General features: G+C 35.8%; 1 protein-coding gene across 6 annotated transcripts in view; it reads right to left on the bottom strand.

The window, feature by feature from the left end:
- Nucleotides 1–206: 206 nt before the first annotated feature.
- lrrk1 (leucine-rich repeat kinase 1) overlaps nucleotides 207–20,876 on the bottom strand; it is a 111,985-nt gene continuing 91,315 nt past the window's right edge. For all 6 annotated transcript variants that reach the window (XM_067401379.1, XM_067401383.1, XM_067401382.1 and 3 more), the window contains 5 exons: nucleotides 16,151–16,268; nucleotides 14,705–14,821; nucleotides 10,145–11,025; nucleotides 4,359–4,460; nucleotides 207–1,695 (listed from right to left, as the gene is read on the bottom strand). In XM_067401379.1, coding sequence (XP_067257480.1) covers nucleotides 1,518–1,695; nucleotides 4,359–4,460; nucleotides 10,145–11,025; nucleotides 14,705–14,821; nucleotides 16,151–16,268 — 1,396 coding nt within the window. In that variant the 3' untranslated portion in view covers nucleotides 207–1,517. The remainder of the gene's footprint in view (nucleotides 1,696–4,358; nucleotides 4,461–10,144; nucleotides 11,026–14,704; nucleotides 14,822–16,150; nucleotides 16,269–20,876) is intronic.

Genomic DNA, 20,876 nt, shown 5'->3' with positions numbered 1-20,876 from the left:
ATGGGTGTTACATTTCCAACATATGTAATGCAAAGCGTAATGCAAAGCTGTTGCATTGCAGTAATAGGAACACACACCTTATAACCCTTTATATAACACAAGACTCTTATTTTAAATGCAAATGTTTGTTTGTAGTTTGGGAATCTGTTCCTCAGGTCAAAGCAGCATTAAATACATCAGTCACACACAGTATCTTTAATATAAAATGCAGTTGATTTATTTATCAGATTCTGTTCAGCGTATTTACAGTTCAGTAATAACTTTTTATACATGCAGCATGAGATTTAAACATTCTACAATAAATACCATTCATTCTATAGAGATGAAATGCTCAGATATTATTTACAATAACAAAATGTCGACATGCTGGTGTTCTCAACACACAAAACAGATCAAAACCTCTCAGAGTTCCTTATAAATCAGAGATTGCCATCACTCCCTGGCTGTGTTCGGTAATGCATACTAGCATACTACTTCTGCGGTGCATACAGTATGTGTACTACAGAAGTCAACATTTGAAGTGGATCAAAACATTTCATCAAAGTTGTCCAAAAACGTTCTTCTTTGTTCCACTTCAAATGCTGACTACTGTATGTACACTACACTGTGTGGAACACCACATCCCATAATACAATGTGTTAAGCTTGACCTTCCATTTCCAGTGTGGCTTTTTAACATCACCGTGCCTCATTATTTGATTAGACTGCCAAATATTATGATACTTTAAACAAAAATGGATTGAAAATAGCCATATATTTCAAAGACTGACAAATGTCAATCAATTAATTAAACATGCAAAGCAATGAGGTCATGTGACACCTCGTATACTACTGCTCTACGCACTCAGTATGCTAGTATTCCACTCCGTTCATAACCGCTGAGATTCACAGTAAACATTAAACCGTGCCCTATAGAGTGCAACAGTTGCCGGAAAAGTGGGTGGGCACTGTCGCACTCTATTATGACCTCATCGAGTGGGCGGGGTTTCATAGGTCTGTCAGTTCATTGGTTCTTATTGCTGATCACTTCTGACACAGCATGTTCTTCATCCAAAGGCACATCTAGTTTGCTGGTTAACTTGAGAAGAAATTGATCAAGTTTGATAGCCAGCATCATTCTGTCTTGGCATTTAAACACACACACACACACACCAAGTTCATGAATGCAAGAACCCCATAGTTTAATTCTGATGCATTCTGGGTACATGAATGTAAATGTACTCATATATCAGAGTGCTTCCAGCTGAATGTATATGATGATGCATTTAGTGCGTGTGGCATTCAATCTGTTTGTCTTTATATATACATATATAACATATATATATAACATGTGTATGTGGCCGAGTCCTGCAGGATTATATTACCTAAAGCAACAGTCTGTTGAGTGAGTGTGAGTGTGTGTGTGTGTGTCCCTTACCCATGACACACACCTGTATCGGTGTGTGTGTGTGTCGTTATTGGCCGCACAGTACGCCGATTCTCCGTCACACACACACATGCGCGCACACGTTTACACAGCTACCTCCTTTTCCTCAGACTGCTCTCCAAGCGGCCGAGCTCCTCGTATCCCTGGTAGAAGAGCTCCAGTTCGCGGGCTCCCCAGCTCCGCCAGACAGCCAGGCACCAGTCCATGTTTTCTTTACGGAAGCCGCACACAACGGTGTCCTTTGCGATGAGCGCCGCCTCCATGAGAGTCCTGAGAGACAGACGGAGAGAAAGACAGACAGAGAGTGAGACCAGAGGCGAGCGCTTTCGTGCAAACGCTGAAAATAAACCGAGCGCGGACTCTTCGCAGAAGTATCAGTGGGTCTGTTCTTGGAACGTCTCATAGAGGAGCAGTTACAGGCCCTGAAAGCATCGCTTGTTTGATTAATGTGTGTTTACGCAGAGAGCTGACGGGAGTCAGACAGGGACAGAGACTAGGTTATGATAAACATTTCACAACAGCGCTAACTTAAACTTCTCCATGAAGACCTCCAGAACACACTAATAATGGTGGTTTAGCTGAATGGATGACTCTTATTGTTGGTTTTAACTATTCACAGTTTCTTCGGAAAATGTAAAATCTATGTACCATTTATGAAGACTAACTGAATTATATATGCAGCACCAGTGTGTTTTATCATTCTGGCTGCTTTTCAATATTGTAATTGATGGTTTCCATGTTTTCTCATTCCTCCGTCCTTCGGCATGTGACCTGGAAACCGATCAAACTCCGCCATGAAGGACATATCAATTCTCTAATTGAACCGGGAGGAACAAGGAGAAGGGAGGCTTCCAGAGGAGAAGAGGTGCATCCTGTGAAGAAATCTATATAGTGAAAAACACCTGACACAAGCATTCATGCTTGTGGAGTAGAAATAAACCTTATATTTAGAAATGAAAAAATAAACATAAAAACATTTTATGTAGCCTATTACTAGTCTGTTTTTGTAAAACATTTTTTCAATAAAATTTAAATGTACTCTCTAAAAAATGTTGGGTTAACAATAACCCAAGTTGGGTTAAAAATAGCCAAACACAGCAATTGGGTTGTTTTGACCCAGTGGTTGGGTTAAATGTTTGCCCAACCTGCTGGGCAGTTTCATTTAACTCATCTAGTGTTTAAAAATGACTGCATTGCTTGCTTAAAATGAACCCAAAATAGGTTGGAAATCAACATTTATTCATATGTTTAATAAATGAACATTTATTAATAAGTTTAATAAATAATAATTAAATAATAAACATTAATAAATGTTCACCTTTTGATTATTATTGTTGCCTCTAGTAATTGTGTGCCTGATTTTTAATTTCCAACCTATTTTAGGTTAATTTTAAGCGAGCAATACAGTAATTTTTATACAATAGAAAACAGGTTGGGTCAAACTACCCAAATGCTGTTGTTTTTTTGTTTTGTTTTTTTAATTTAACCCAACTTGGGTTTAACCCAGCATTTATTAGAGTGTATGATAAATTACATATTTAAAAACAAATACAAAAACAAACAAATACAAAATAAATATAAACAAGCTAGTTTAAAAGTAATGTTAAAAACAAATGAAATAAATAAACCTTGTATTTAAAAATATATAAATAAAAATATAAATAAAAAATTATGTATGGCTAGTAAAATAAAAAAATATTAGAATTAAAATAAACCATATTTTTTTTAAAAAATACATAAATAAAGACGTTTTTATATATAGCTACTGGAATTTTTGTCCGACACAATATAAAAAGTAATATTAAAAATAAAATAAATTATATTTAAAGATAGATAAAATATTTTATATTTAAAATAAAATAAATAATTAAAATAAACACACCTTATTTTTATAAATATATAAATTAAAAAAAAGTGCTAGTGACATTTTTGTTTGATACAGTATAAAAATATCAAACATTAATTTTTTTTATAATAGTCAATTTTAAATAGTCAAATTTTTTGTTCAACAGTATAAAAGGTGATAATAAAAAACTTTAAATTAATCTACATGTACGTTAAAACTTTATTTTACAGTGCCGGTTACATGTTACAACTTACTATAGTAATAACAGTAAATTATGCATAATTACAAGCAAACCCTAACCCTCTCTATAGTAAGTACATGTAGTTTTGAGTAATTACAATGTAACTACAGCACTGTAAAATAAAGTGTAACCCGACATACTGCTTTATTAATGTCTTAATTAAAATCAACCCACATAAGGATGGGATACTGATGTTGTTTTGCTGTGACGCTTCAGAAATATTCTATTTTTCTTGAGGCTCATTCTTTCATCAACATGATATCTGCCAAAAAAAAAAAATGCATAAGAAATATATGTGTCCTGAGGGATCAGCACAATTCATTTGACCCAGATGAGACGTGTGTGTGTGTATGTTCGTAAAGGATTTTTATGAGGGTTTTGTCAGCAGTATAAATGAGGTTGTGCACACACATTTGATTTTTTTGGTCACATGAATCTGCTGGGCTGTTATGGGATGTGTGTCTGCTGTGACGCAGGTGTGTGCATGAAATTTAACAGGTTTATGAAGCACTGAACTACAACTTCTAATTGTAGCCATCTCTTTTTTCAAACAAACATTTCTAGAACATTTTAGTCTGCAAATGCTTACAGCTTTAAATATTTAACAAATGAGACTAGATTTGCTTTCATCAAGGGCGTTTTGAAAGTTTTTCCCTCAAAAATCAATGAAGAAAATGTGAAAGACGTCTGCAAAATCTGTCTGCGCTTGTTTATGGGCAGCAGAGCGCTACATCCATCACTGATTTCCACTTGCTACTGGCAATCGGCTGTCACAAACAGTGTGGAATTGTTTATGTGGACACTGTGTGATTATTTATGTGCATGTGACTGGCCGTTGACACGTACCCGTACTCTGGCACTCCAGGCGGCGTCAACACGGCTATCACACGACCCCTGAGCGACCCCGCCTGCTCTTGGACCTCGATAACCATGATGTCTCCTCCACGCCTGTGAACACACATAAAAACACCTGAAGTGAGCAGAGCGCTGACACCACCACTTTCATTTTACACTTCACAATCACACCAATTAACAGAGCAGAAGCACAACTTTATTTATAGCCAGTTTAAAAGTAATGTTAAAAATTAAAAATAATATAGTTGAGAATGGCAGCACAGCTGAAAGGTTTGTTTGAGCTGCGCCCTCTACTGTACAGAAGTGAATTTACGGCCTTTACATTTGCCAAAAATAGAACTTTTGTTTAAAAAAACAAAAAAACAAACAAGCCCAGCCCAGACAAGAAAAAGTAACACAGAAGAGCTTTACTTTCCATAAAAAGTAATTAACACAATTAGCTACTTTTATTAGAGACTTATTTACTTAAACTAGGACTGACCCCTAATAGTCGAATCGACCAAATTTTGACAAGTCGCAGAAAAAAAAAAATCCACAGGAAGTGGCGAAATCACAGAGTCTGTGACAGACAGATTGTTAACAGCTGATCCATGTGGTAATTACAGTACGTCGGGCAGGACATCCAAACAATCACCTATCATTCGTCCACCTCAAATATGGCTTATCATCAGAAACATGCAAGTAGTAGCAACTTTACATGGCCGCTCGCTCTAACATTAACCAAAAAGTGTAGGCTAAATGTAGGTTTGTGCGGAGTGTGAAAGCTGAATAGTAGCGGGCTTACTGCATGACAGCTAACATGGAGGCGCCGGCGCAATCACTTGCACTTAAAATACTCATGTTCATACAGATAAGAGGAATACATCTTTTGAATCTGTAGAGTCTACTTTTAATTGCATAATGACAACAAAACGTTGTGCTTTTGTAAAATAATGAAAGCAAACAGGGTGCGCTTTCTGCTGTGTCTCTCTGTGAACTTGAGCGTGCCCAAATCTTTAGTCGAGGGCAGCCCTACATTGAACAAATATTTTTCACTGCTTCTGTTCCTCTATCCTTGCAACCTAAGATGGAGAAGTTATTTAAAAAATATATATATTTTCATTTAACACCATTGTATTAGGTTTCTCATTCAAACAACTGCATTGTGTTAAAGTGACTTCAAACAGTTGCGTTTTGGCTCAACTCAATGTTATTTTTTGAAAGAACATGTTTCAATTAAGTAAGCCAAAAATAACATTTGATGCTTGTTCAATTTAATCAAGTATATTAAGTTAATCCGAAACAGGATTTCTCCTTCCCATCATGGCACAGGGCTGGATAGGGAAAGTAAATGTTGAAATAAAATGCTATTTTTTTATTATCAAGACGATAAATTGGGAGACTTGTTAATGTTTAATGTTCTTTTATGTCTGTATTTAAAAGAGTTACTGGTATGTTAGTGTTTTTTTGAGGGTTATCATTGTGATGAAGATTTTGTTAAAGTATTATTCTTAGATAACTTTTGTAAAAATTGTTCTTGCATTGACTAAATAAACTAATCAATTAAACTGGATTACTTATTTTAATGTTTGTTTGATATTAATTTTAGAATAATTGAGTTTAATAGTTTTGGACAAATTAAGAATGTTAACCTGATTCAACTAAATGGCATTGAATTAACCTTATGTAATAAACTTACGTTTACTGAAATAAAGAATGTTAATTAAATGCAACATAACCCAGTTCGTGGAACCTGTGGACATAACAAAGTTAAATAAATCCAACGTATCCTTTTTTTGAGTGTAGGACACAAAACGAAACAGGGAAACGAGGATGCACAAATAGGGAATAAAAAGCGGCCGCTGACATTTTGTCCACTTCAGTATGGCAGAGATCAGACATTTTACACTTCACAATCAAACACACATTCAGCTTCTTCTGTCTGTTGTTGAACAGCCGCTAAATGTTCATTTTCATTAATTTTCACTCTTTTCTCAGGGCTCCCAGGCGTTTTTGGGCAATTGTTTTCTTTTAAGATGATATATAAATATATATATAAAAACTAATTTCTTTTAATTCTTGAAATGGACTTTTCCAGTCATCTATGATTTTTAACTTGCAGCAATTTAAATAAAATAAAATAATTTTTGGCTGGTTGTTCAATTTGCTTAATTAAAATGAGCTAATGCAATTATTCTTGATCACTTCATTTTAATTCATTCAATCTACTTACATTTGCAAAACGGACGTCTACATAATCCATTTAAATTGGGACTACATGAATCAGTTTTGTTGGCATTGAGCAAAACTATGAAGGGAATGTATAGTTCCCTTTATAAAAATGAACACTGAATAACACTATCTGCCGATTTACTCTTTTATTGTTTGAATGAATGAACACATTGTACACTGATATTCACTATAATACAATAGCGAACTCTCATGCTTATAAAAGAGATGTAACCTACTTTATAAGTAGCAGGAAGGTCCTTTTATTAATCAATGTCCTTATTGGGCGCCTCGGTTTCTTTGAGCACAACATGAGGCACCTGTGTGACCTGATTATACTGTGGTGTTTGGGTTATGGAGAATAAAGTCCAACGCTCCCGGAGACTCAAATTATAATGCATTTTATATTCATGAATAAAACATAGACATTTTAATGTGCTCTTCTCAAAAAACACTTCATTCTGCCCTTGATCTAGTGCTTAAGCTCTCTTTAACCAAATGTTTAATTGATGAATAACTCCAGCAGGACACGTTCTTTTGTCGCTCCTGGAACAACATTTATCATAGTTTGAAACCAGAGGACAATGATCAACCAATCACAGATCTAATTCAACACGTTTGACTACAATCATGTTGTTTTAGGCCCAAACTAAGCCCTAAGTTCAGGTGATTGGCTCAAAACAACATGCCCCAGCTGAGAAACTGCTATTGAGATAAAGGCTAAACACAAGCACTAAAATCAGATGACAGCGACTGACTGAATGTTGATCCAAGAGCATGTTAAACCTCTGTAAATCAGGCTAGGCTTCAAATATGTCCAAAATGCCTCTTGTATCGCTATGTTTTATAGACAGTAGGGCTGCACGATTAATCGCATGCTATTCTCACGCGCATTTCGTCAGTAAAGCCGGTTCCCTGATTACCGCTAAATCGCCATCACCTGCTTTCAAATGGAGCGGCATTTAATAGACAGAGCCGTAGATCACTGACAAGCTACGCAATATCGCGTTCATATCGCAGATGAATCGCCTGCGATAATGAACGCGATATTGCGTGGCTTGTCTGTGAACTACGGCTCTGTCTATTAAAAGGCGCTCCATTTGAAAGCAGGTGATGGCGATTTAGCGGTAATCAGGGAACCGGCTTTACTGACGAAATGCGCGTGAGAATAGCATGCGATTAATCGTGCAGCCCTAATAGACAGCATGAAATACAAAATACATGCAACCAATTTTACTACTATACTGTGATGAATTTCTGTGTGAAACGGCTATTGAACAACAAAAGATTACTATATGCATTAAAAAAAGGTCAATTTGATATCATTCTGACTTTAACAGCAGAGATGCTGTGCTAAACACTTGTATGTTTTGTATGTGATCAAAGTTTTTTTAGTTGTGTTGCACAATTAAAAAAAAAAAAAAATTAAGATTATGATTAAATGATCAACTAATCTGATTCACAATCACACATTATGCACATTATATCTATGCCAGTTGCATTTGTACTGAATTTGGGGTCAGTATTATTTTCATTTTTAATAATATAATTTATAATTTTATTTATTATTATTACTTTTATATTATAAAGAAATTATTACTTCTATTCAGCAAATATGCATTAAATTGATCAAAAGTGACATTTATAATGTTACAAAAGATGTCTAATTCAAATAAATGCTGTTCTTTTTAACTTTCTATTCATCAAATAATCCTGAAAAAATGTAAAAACAAAGGGGGCGGGGCCATGTTGGGCTGCTTTAGAGAAGAGGAAGAATTGTTGTAGTAGAGTGTTGTTACCATGCTGTCATTTTACGCCGGACTGCTTCACAAATGAGGGTCAATTTTTTGCATTCACATGACGGCACATGCTAGTCAAGGAGTTGAATCAACTCCACAGCAGCTACATAAATTTATCCACTAACCGTTCAGAAATGTCCAGTTTCATTCTAAAAGTTGTAACTTCTTCCTGAGTCTCTCCATCAGAGTTGACTCCGGTTTGAACAATGTAAGGCTGAACACCGTTACTGACAATCCTCATTTTGGCTGCGTGAGATTCTCCAGCTTTGTTGTTGTTGAGCAACCGAAGTGCGAGCTGTTAAAGCTCTGCATTATTTTGGAAAGGGGGCGGGAGCAGCAGCTCATTTGCATTTAAAGGTGCCATCGAATGTTTTTTTACAAGAGGTAATATAAGTCTAAGGTGTCCCCTGAATGTGTCTGTGAAGTTTCAGCTCAAAATACCCCATACATTTTTTTTAATACATTTTTTTAACTGCCTATTTTGGGGCATCATTAAATATGCACAGATTCAGGCTGCGGCCCCTTTAATTGCTCGTGCTCTCCGCCCCCTCCCGAGCTCTCGACTCTATCATTGCATAAACATAGTTCACACAGCTAATATAACCCTCAAAATGGATCTTTACAAAGTCTTCATCATGCATGCTGCATGCATACATCAGATTATGTGAGTATTTATTTGGATGTTTACATGTGATTCTGAATGAGTTTGAGGCTGTGCTCCGTGGCTAACGGCTAATGCTACACTGTTGGAGAGATTTATAAAGAATGAAGTTGTGTTTATGCATTATACAGACAGCAAGTGTTTAAAAATGAAAATAGCGACGGCTCTTGTCTCCGTGAATACAGTAATAAACGATGGTAACTTTAACCACATTTAACAGTACATTAGCAACATGCTAACTAAACATTTATAAAGACAATTCACAAATATCCCTAAAAAATATCATGTAATCATGGATCATGTCAGTTATTATTGCTCCATCTGCCATTTTTCTCTGTTGTTCTTGCTTGCTTAACTAGTCTGATGATTCAGCTGTGCACAGATCCAGACGTTAATTCTGGCTGCCCTTGTGTAATGCCTTGAACATGAGCTGGCATATGCAAATATTGGGGGCGTACATATTAATGATCCCGACTGTTACGTAACAGTCAGTGTTATGTTGAGATTCGCCTGTTCTTCGGAGGTATTTTAAACAAATGAGATTTATATAAGAAGGAGGAAACAATGGAGTTTGAGACTCACTGTATGTCATTTCCATGTACTGAACTCTTGTTATTTAACTATGCTGAGGTAAATTCAATTTTTAATTCTAGGGCACCTTTAAAGGGACACACACAAAAACGGCGTGTTTTTGCTCACAACCAAATAGGGGCAAATTTGACAAGCTATAATAAATGATCTGTGGGGTATTTTGAGCTGAAACTTCACAGACACATTTTGGGGACACCAGAGACTTATATTACATCTTGTAAAAGGGGCATTTTAGGAGCCCTTTAAAAAAATCTTACTGACCCCAAACTTTTGACATTTAACATTTATGTGGAATAGAAATCTTTTGTAACATTATAAGTGCTTTTACTGTCACATTTGATCAAATTAATGTATTCCTAGTGAATATAATTATTAATTTAATTTTTCAAAAGTCCGGCATGACAGCATCAAAATAACACAAAGTATTTTTAAATTCTACTAATCATAATGAATACCAAGGAAAATAATCATTCTTTATAATTTTTGTCAGAACCATTGTGATGAAGTGTTAGCCATACCTGGGAACCCAGATGGTGCTGTTGACAGGAATGACGTTTAAGGCCTTCAGCTGCAGTGGTGTGTAGCTTTGATCCGCTAGTTCTGGATCTGTTGCGCTCCTGGAAGGCACTGAATCCGGTGAAACGGCAACGGAAAAAGGCATACTGCTGGAGCTAGTCAAAGAGCTGAGGGGTCCCGAACTAGAGCGCTCGATGTGAGGAAGACCCAATGAGCTGCCCGGCTCCAAATCCCCGATCTGATCCAGCTGCTCCGAGCTGAACCCGGAAGATGTCATGGAGCAGTAATCCAGCGAGTCCTGCTGGCACAAGATCTGCGTTCCTGCATTCTCGCTGTGTGTAACCGTTATCTGCACTAGTTCCAGGTTGAGCGGAAGTGACTCTACATCTACGTCAGGACTCACGGGCGTCACGATCCCCGCCGGCCTTTCCACAGGGAAAACATCACGTAGTGGATTGGCGTCGCTGCAGTTGTATGTGGCGCAGATCTGATAGCTTGCGGCGTGATACATCAGAAGCGTGTTGGTGTGATTGTCCAGACACCAGACGGCCTCGTCGCCCCAGCAGCTAGCGGACGATGCCATGGACACCACGCAGGACGGCGGTAGATACGGGTCGAGGCGGCAGATGGGTTGAAGCGTGAGGCTGTCGATGACGAGCACACCAGGGCCGTTGGTGTACCACACCTCCGATCCGGTGGACACGGGCACGATGCTTCGCACCGGGTACGGCCGCTGCCGAGGGTCCAAGTCGTCCATCCTCAGCAGATGCTTGTTGATCGTGTGCGAGCAGATGTACGTCTCTCCCTCCACGGGCATGTCGTCAACCAGAGAATAAACCGCTATGAGACCATCAGACATGCCTGCAAATACCTGTGGGAGAGACTGAACAAGAGACATAACATAAATAAATAACGTTCAAATCACAGGCGATCCGCACTCCAATCCAGAAGGGGGCGCGCGTGGTAATGCAATGCTGTTTGCCAACCACCACATCATGAGAAAGTGCAGTAGAAGAAGAACAGACGATCTAGATATGCGTGTAATCTCTCAACCAGTGTTTCAACCACAGAAAGACATTTATAAAACAGCTTGAGAATAATATCTCACGTAGCATAACATTTACCTCAGGAAAGTCATTTAGTTCCCACAGCAAGTTAGTTCACTAGAGAAATTAACTCTAGAGGGAGTGTTTCAAGTCAAGTCACCTTTATTTATATAGCGCTTTTTACAATGTAGATTGTGTCAAAGCAGCTTTACAGTGATAACTGGTACATTATTTTGGCTGCACAGCAGCTCTTAAAGAATAGTGTCAATGCAGGCAGATCAAATATCAAAAGTCAAATGTTTCACTTAATATATGCACTATATTAGCTAATATATATTGAATATATTTATAATATGTATTATAATAATTATATGTATATATTAAATGATTATATTTCAAAAATGAATTATAATTAAATTTAGTTAATGCAAAACCTGCCTTATGTGCAATGTACTTTTTTTTTTTTTTTAATCTACATGAATTTAATAGTTTGGGCTCTGTTTTTAATTGTAACCTTTAATAGTAATGTGCAAGAAACGGCTCGCTGTATGTAGTTTACAGCACCGACAGATTTTTTTTTATCCTTAAGAAAATGTTAATTATAATTGAATTTATTTAAAGAGAGACACAATTTGTTCAATAAACCACTGTTTAATAAAAAAGAAGAAAAAAGCATTTTTATGTTTAGTTTCCCCCCCTGCTATACCAAACCCGTACTGAACCATGACTTCAATACCGAGGTACGGACCGAACCGTCATGTTTGTGTACTGTTATATAATATAATATAATATAATATAATATAATATAATATAATATAATATAATATAATATAATATAATATAATATAATATAATATAATATAATATAATATAATATAATATAATATAATATAATATAATATAATATAATATAATATAATATAAAAAGTAAAATTATGAAACATAAAACTAAAAAGGGGAAGTTTGTAAGATATCCACCACTAGCAGCAGAAAAAAAAGTAATGCAAAAATAAAGACCACTTTCAACTAGAGTTCCAGAACACTTCCCTATCAGTTAAAAACAGAGATTACTTTTCCGTCAGATCATAAGTTAAAAAAAAAAAAAAAAAAAAAAAATGGAAATTCCGTTTTATGCCCCATGAGCTTGAAATGCTGCATATTTCAACAAAAGATTTCTGAGAGCCTCAGTTCCTTATTGATAACTAATGTACATGAGGATGAACTCAACTCAACTCAGTTGAAATGATCCTTTCAGTCTTTTTTGTCCCACACATTTTTCCTCTAAACTGGAGCAGTAACAGAAATCTGCATGTGCATCTAACACAGTATACAGTTAAACATTCTGCACTTCCATTTGGTGTACAAAAATCACACACACACCCTCGGTTTCACAGACAAGTCTTAAACTAGTCCCAGACTAAAATGCATGTTTGAGCTGTTTTAACTGAAAGCACTTATCTTAAAATATGTCAGTTTCATTGTTTTGTCTCAAGATTTAGTAATGTTTTTTCCTAAGGCACATTTATAAAAGCTACTTAAATGCCCTAATTGAACTAAGGCCTAATCCAAGCCCTGTCTGTGAAACCAGGCCTTCATCTGTAAGAACTAATTTGTTTAACATCTTAAATATATCAAAAACATGTCATGATATCATACAGATATCACAAGCAACAAAAACAGGACTAGCTGAACAGAATATAAGGCCGTTCACACACAAAATTAATTCAAGACTTTCCAGTTGAAATATCCTTGAAACAAGACCTACTTGGAAAGCAACACTGCATAAGATATTAGGACTTGCTCTCAGATCGCTCTATATACTAGTGTATTTTGTCTTACTGCACTGGGAGATTTTTCACTTGATTTAAGTATAAAGTTTAAAACCAAGTAAAAAAAAAAAAAAAAAATGTCAAAAAGACTAATAGAATAATACACTTTTTATATATTTATACTTTCAAATATATTTAACATACTAACATAATATTTTTTAATATAATATAATATAATCATCTTGAAGATATAATATCTTGTTTTGAAGATTTCTACATTTTTTGCTGGAAAACACGTCAAAAAGACTAATTTAAAACTCATTAAGAAGTCATTTTTATTGGCGGGATTAGTGTAGATCCATTTAATTCTGCTGTGATCCGTCATGCTGTTTAACTTCTAAATGACCTGGATATCTGAGAAACTTCTCAAACACACATAGTCAATGTCAACTAAAACCAAAAAACATCTAACAATACAGAACATTTATTCTATGTATATTTTATTCCACCTTCACATGCATTTTTGTCCACATGCCATATCGTTTCCTCCCTTAAACTGCACTGACAGCCCAAAACCAGCTGCATGTTCATTCCCCAATCTCCACAACAGCTTTTGACATTCAGTTTGTCAGTGACCCTCAGCGAATGAACGGTGGGAAACGAGGGCACTTCAAAAAGAGCCAGGCTCATATAACAGAGTGTTTGGCGAAGCGACGAGGACTGAATATGTCATTGGGACATCTGCTGAAGAGAGGGAGAGCGGGAACACCTGGACGCCAGCTACTTCAAACACGAGAGCAACTAGAGATGGAGATGAGAAAAACCTGCCCACTTACATAAGATTAAGCTTGATGGGAAAAAGACAGTTTAAACTAGTCTAAGGTCTTTGTGAAACATAGACAGCGGGAAAAATACTAAGTTGAGCTCTCTTTAATACCTTTCTGTGCTTAAATGGACAAATTCACTCAAAATGATGTCAAAAAATGTGAGTATCCTAGTAAACAGTCAGTTATGTCTTCAGTTGAGAAAGGAAACGCATGATCGGTGCATGCATTGGTCTTAAAGTGACAGCATCCAAATAATCCTGCTGCTGTCTGCGTTTTTAATGTTAACCAAACAACAAAGGGGGAAAACTTTTTAAAACTTTAAAAAGGATGTAAAAACTATGCAGTGTTATTTATTTGATTAGCATACTTAATTAATTAACTACCTGCATAAAAAGCACTTTATTTAATTTGTCTTTGTTGCATTGTATTTATTTGTGCTATTGCTTGTAATTTGATTATTTATTCGTATTTTATTACTGACTGTTTACTTGTCTTTAAAAATGTAGGCTATTAAAATTATATTAGTTAAGCTAGTTGTTTTAGCTGAACTGAAAAAAAATTATCGCAAGTTAACGCATTAATTTTGACAGCCTATATTACTTACTACTTAATACAATATTATTTATTTATTATTATTCATTAATAAAGTAATTTATACTTTATAATATAATATAATAGTTTATATATAAAAACAACCAAAAATAAAGACCATTATCAACCAGATTTACAAAACACTCTCAAGCCAAACACTCAACTTTTTGTAGAAATTATTTTTCTGTCATGTTGAGATCAAAAATAATAATGCATATATGTATAATGTAGTTTTTTTTTTTTACTTTGAATAAACCAAGAAAACAAATCAAAATGTGATAAGCAGAAGTGTAGTTTACATGACAATGACTGCAAGTCGGGGCACTGACCTCTTTCCTGGCGGGCAGTAAAAAGAGACAGGTTACCACGGCCGGACAGGAGAGCACTTTCTGCGGGTGACTCAAGGGACACATCTCTTTCAGGCTGTAGATAAAGACTTCCTGTTCCTGTAGAAACATCAACAAGGTATCAAGATAACCATCTCCATTCATTTGCTGTGCTCACTTACAAATAGGGTTGGGAATGGAGAAACACCTCTAATTCAGAACCTTTTTATTATTATTATTATAAATTATTATTATTTTTTACGAAATACTGGGACCAATTGAAATTCATGATGTTTGGGTTCACCAGTGATTCTGAACCGACAGTCATGTTGTACATGTTGCCAGTGTGTAGCATTAAAATGCATGTGTCTTTTCTTAGTATTCTGTATGTGCCATTTTTTCCTTTAGACCTTTTCTGTTTTTCCTGTAGTCCAATTACTGTTCAGGGACTAAAACTGTTATTTGAAATCAGAGTAAGAGCCCAAATTAAATTTATAACGATTCCCAGCCCTTCATACAAAGAGAAAATCTAATTCAGTCAAACTTACTAGGTCAAGTAAAATAAAACTAATTTAAACAACTTAAAACCAAACGAAAACTGACAAAATGTGTCACTTTTAAACCTTTTTAAAGGTCAATGATGTTGGGATCTATCAGATGTTTCAAATACACTACCGTTAAAACGTTTTGGGTGCGTAAGTTTTTTTTTAAATTTTTTTTATGTTTTTGAAAGTAGTTTCTTATGCTTACCAAGGCAGCATTTTTTTTGATACAGTAAAAATGTGAAATATTATTACAGTTTAAAATAACTGTTTTCTACATGAATATATTTTAAAATCTAATTTATTCCTGTGATCAAAGCTGAATTTTCAGCATCATTACTCCAGTCTTCAGTGTCACATGATCCTCCAGAAATCATTCTGATATGATGATTTGCTGCTCAAGAAACATTTCTGATTATTATAAGAATTTTTATGGAAATTGGATTCAGGATTATTTGATGAATAGAAAATTCAAAAGAACAGCATTTATTTGAAATAGAATATTTTGTAACATTATAAATGTCTTTACTGTCACTTTTGAACAATTTAATGCATATTTACTGGGGGAAAAAAAGTATTCATATCTTAAAAAACAAGATCTAGTCTACAGGTGAAGAAACCTTATCAAACACATCTCTTAAAATGCTTTCTGAATAAAACCTTAGCCTACAGGCACTAAAAACAAGGCAGTGTCAACTAATGGTGTGAGTTTGGGGCAGAGGAATCTGTTCAGGAAACCTGTTTGAAACCGGTCATTATGTTTGCTATCACACACTAAACTTGAGCAAGAAACATTAAGTTACAACACGTCTCCTTTACTGTGAGAACAGTATCCATTAGTGCTGTTGCCTTGGTAACATTCCTATGCTGTTGTACAGAATGCAGAAACTGATTCCCAGAGGCTCACCTCAGTGGCGGTCCACAGGGTGTTCTCCATCTTTATTTGGCAGCTCAGACGTGTTCCCGGGCATGACATCCGTTTTACCTCCACCTGCCCCTTGGCCAAGTTTACAATGGTGTAGTTCCTGTAAGACACACACACACACATGAAATCCACATTTTGTGGAAATGCAAATGTGCTTTTCTTGTGAAAAAAAGATGCTAGGGACAGGGTTATTAATGTTAAACTATTTTTGTTATTAGAAATGAAGCTGAAATAAAATAGAATATAAATAATAGATGAAAAAGTTACTATTAGTACTACAACTTAAAGGGTTAGTTCACCTAAAAATGAATTAACTCACCCTCATGTCGTTCTACATCCGTAAGATCTTCATTCATCTTCAGAACACAAATTAAGATATTTTTGATAAAATCCGATGGCTCAGTGAGGACTGCATTGACAGCAAGATAATTAACACTTTCAGATGTCCAGAAAGCTACTAACGACATATTTAAAACAGTTCATGTGACTACAGTGGTTCAACCTTATGAAGTGACGAGAATACTTTTTTTTGCACAAAAAAACCCAATATAACGACTTTATTCAACAATATCTAGTGATGGTGATTTCAAAACACTGCTTCATGAAGTTTCATTAATATTTAGTTTCAAATCAGTGGTTCGGAGCGTGTTTCAAACTGCCAAAGTCACGTGATTTCAGTAAAGAAGGCTTCAGTATGTCATAAGTGTTTCGAAATTTCAATGGTTCAGGTGACTATGGCATTTTGATACACGCTCCGAACCACTGATTCAAAACAAAAGATTCGTAAAGCTTCGAAGCTTCATGAAGCAGTGTTTTGAAATCGCCCATCAATAGATATTGTTGAATAAAGTCACTATTTTTTTTTTTTTTTTGCGCAAAAAATAACATAACATTAAGGCTGAACCACTGTAGTCACATGAACTGTTTTAAATATGTCTTTAGTAGCTTTCTGGGCATCTGAAAGTATTAATTATGTTGCTGGCAATAGAGGCCTCACTGAGCCATCGGATTTTATGAAAAATAAGGTCTTACGGGTGTGGAACAACCTGAGGGTGAGTAATTAATGACAGAACTTGCATTTTTGGGTGAACTAACCCTTTAAACTAAATAAAAATTAAAAATGTTGCCTTGGCAACTAACTGAAATAAGTATGAGTTGAAGTTGGTAGTTAGTAGCTAGTAACTAATTGCTTTTTTTTAGAGTAACTTACCCAACACTGGTTACTATTTAGGTTTAATTTATCATTTCAGTTTTAAAATAACTCAATAACTCAAATCCTGGCTGTTTTGTACGGACACAGTATGTTATACAAACCCAAAATGATTTCAATGCACTGTTTAATTTATGAACAGACATTAATCTCAACATTTATTATACATTATGCTGTTATGCGGGTGCACAGCTCTCAGCAGCGTGGGGCAGTCTGTAGGTTTATACGTTTCGTTAATTCATTTGTGCAACGTTGATTCATGACTTGATCAGTCGAGTCATTTATCTGACTGTGCGCTGTGACAGGACCCAAACGATTCGATCCGTCATGACGCACTCCATAATTTAACTATGAACGCTTCAGATCCAAATACGCTGGCAAGTTGTTTATTGCAATTTCTGTTTTTCCTTTTCGCTTATGAAGCCGCAATAATCTAATTGGCAACGTCAAACTTGGACAAATAAAGGCTGTGGTGATAAAGTGATTTGGGCCAACCTCACGCTAATGTACTTAAAATATAATTTACAGGAAATTGCTGGTATCCAATGATCAAGGGGGGCATTAGATCACAAATCCCACATGGAGCTTTTATTGCCTTGTTTGTGCCAATTATTTGATGTCTTGTTTTCTTCCCTGCTGAACAGAAAAAAATACCTTAAACCAATCTAAACTGGTTTGCTGGTTTTAGCTGGTCTCGCAGCCCGGTCAGACTGACCTGTTACCTGGTTTAGAGGGCTTTTCTTCTAAACACCTGCTTGGCCAGGATGGGAGACCAACTTAAACCGGTTAAGACCAAAAAACTACTTAGATTGGTGTCTCAGTCTGGTCTTTTAACCAGTTTTAGGGCAGTTTTTTGCACCTTTTAGTTCATGCTGAGAGACATGAGAGACCACCAAGCATGGCCAAGATGAGAGAGCAACTTAAACCCAGTTGAGATGGGTGTAACGGTTCTCGGTTAAAAAAAAAACAACAAAAAAACGTACCATTCTCCACACATGGTTCGGCAAGTACTTGCACCGCAGTTCATCTTAAATCTGACGATGCATCTATAATATGGTTGCTCATCCCAAGCGTGCAAACCCACATCTCCGACAGCACACAAATATTGTGTTGAATGGACAAATTCATACAATAATTATGTTAACATGCCGTCCTGGCAAGTATCCTAGCAAACATAGTAGGTTAAGTGAACGTATAACAGTCAGGAAAGACAACGCATGTGTATCAGTGTCAGTGTCTTGGATCAGTGCATGTCTTAAAGTGACAGCAGCCTAATATTCCTGCTGTCTGTTTTTAATGTTAATCAAACAACAAAAGACAAGGAAATCAATGACTGAATAGCTTCTTTTTTTTTTACTTTAATAATGATTCATCTTTATTTAATTTATTTAAATACAGTGAATGTTACATGCAGTGTTATTTTACATTTGTGACCCGCTCTGGCGAAATGAGCCGGAAGTCGCGACGTTCGTTTTTTTTTTTTTTTTTTTTAAAGCTAATTTCAAAGAACAGACTTTCAAAAATAATCTCCCAAAGTTTCGTAGTCCAGATAATTGAGTAAAGGTATTTAAATGGCTATTAAATTTAACATGGTTTTACTAAATTCGCTGGAAATGAACTTCTCAACTCCTCTCGTCACTTATGAGCATTTCCCGGTATCCCCTGAAACGTCACTATCTCTGCTCTCCAAATATGGTGTTACACATTGTATAGAACCAATCAAAAAGCTTAGAAATGTAAACACACTGACATAAACGCTGATTTTTATCAATGGGAAGCCCTGTTTCGACTGACAGGCACGCGATTGGTCCAGCCATCCTCCTGTCAGACTAGCGCTTCAGACAGTCCTTCAGATTGAAGTTTTCGTGAGGATTTATAGTTTATGTACTGTTTTGATTTCGGTAATTACATCTAGAAAGGTAAAAGCATTGATGGCATCTATAAAAGAGATATATGAAAGCGAAACAAAAGTCCAGTGGGGAGGACGCACGAGAGGAGACCTGCGTGTTTAATCGGTATGTGTATACTGTAATACTGCATTTACAATGCTTATCAGTGGCATGCACTTTGATCGTGAAAGTGAAAGTGCCCTTTGCGGTCGCATCGCGGTGCCCCCGTGTTCCCATTTCTCCCGATGTGAGCTCCAGTCCATTACAATTTAGAGCATTTAAGGCCAGGGCCACCCCCAGCCTGGTTTAGCATTTATATATATAAAAATGTCTTTGGTCAAATTAAGCTGTAAAATAAATAGTTTATCCCTTTAAATACAATGGATTTTGAAAGATATCAACAAAAAAATGGGCAAAAAACTTTAAAAGCGATTTTCTCAGGTTTTCAATTGGAAAAAGAGGGCAGACTACTGTAATTCAAATGGGTATATCTTTAAAACCTTTCAAGGTATGGCTTTGACTAGGATATCAAATTTAACGCTTATTGTCTCATCTTTCCATTGATACCAAAATCTCACTTTTGAAATTTGGGTCACTGTGACTCATTTTGCTGGATCATGTCACATTTGATTATTCAATTTCTGTAAATGAAAACTACTGTTAGATACCTAAATAACCTGTTTTATTTGAATTTTTGTTCTATTGCATTTTTTGTGCCGTTGCTTGTAGTTTGATTATTTGTTCTTATTTTTTATTTTTTTTATTTGATATATAATCCTTTTTCCTCAGAAAATAGCACATACCGTACCGAAACGCGACTCTAAAACCGTGATAAGAACTGAACCGTGAGTGATTTGAACCGTTACACCCCTGGTTGAGACCATCTTAAACAAGCTTAGCAGGGTTTCCAGTCTTTTTTATCAATAAATTTCCATGACTGTTATTGTTTTTGATAGATTACAGGATTATAATAGTTCTCTACATAAACAGTTACAAAGACCAATTTCTACCTAATGAAATATTACAGCGCAAAACTATACATTTAAAAGTTTGGGGTTGTTTTTGAAAGAAGTTTATTGTACTCAGCAAGCCTGAATTTATTTGTTTTCATAATAATTTTAATTATAAATATTTTACTGTCACTTTGATTTATTTTTAATCATCTTTTGAACTGTATTGTATATAATTAATTATACATTATACAATATATTTTACAATTTACTTTGTAATCACTCACAATTTGAAAATTTCCTGATATTGTTTTCAGCTGTTTTTCGACTGTCTCCACGCATACTGTCTGTATTTGTAAGCACTCACATCCATGTTCAGGGCACTAGGTAGGATTCAAGGCCTAATATGATGATTAACACAAGACAAAACCTTCATTGTTCTGCCCGTGATGACGTATTTAAAGGAACCTCCAACGCGACTACAGCTGCTCCATTTGGCATGATGACGGGCAAAGCTGGTAATTGCAAACACCTGTGCTGCGAGATAAAAGTGAAACGTGTCGTCGAAGTGTCTTATAGAGATCCAGTGCATGCAAACAAAGCGGCAAATGATCAGATGAGGCCGGCTGTAGATCGCAGGGCATTTATCTGCCTATTGG

This window comes from Chanodichthys erythropterus, chromosome 11 (assembly GCF_024489055.1).
Source record: "Chanodichthys erythropterus isolate Z2021 chromosome 11, ASM2448905v1, whole genome shotgun sequence".
Lineage (NCBI taxonomy): Eukaryota > Metazoa > Chordata > Actinopteri > Cypriniformes > Xenocyprididae > Chanodichthys > Chanodichthys erythropterus.
The sequence above is the reverse complement of the archived record's forward strand: the minus strand, read 5'-3'. Positions and strand labels throughout refer to the sequence as shown.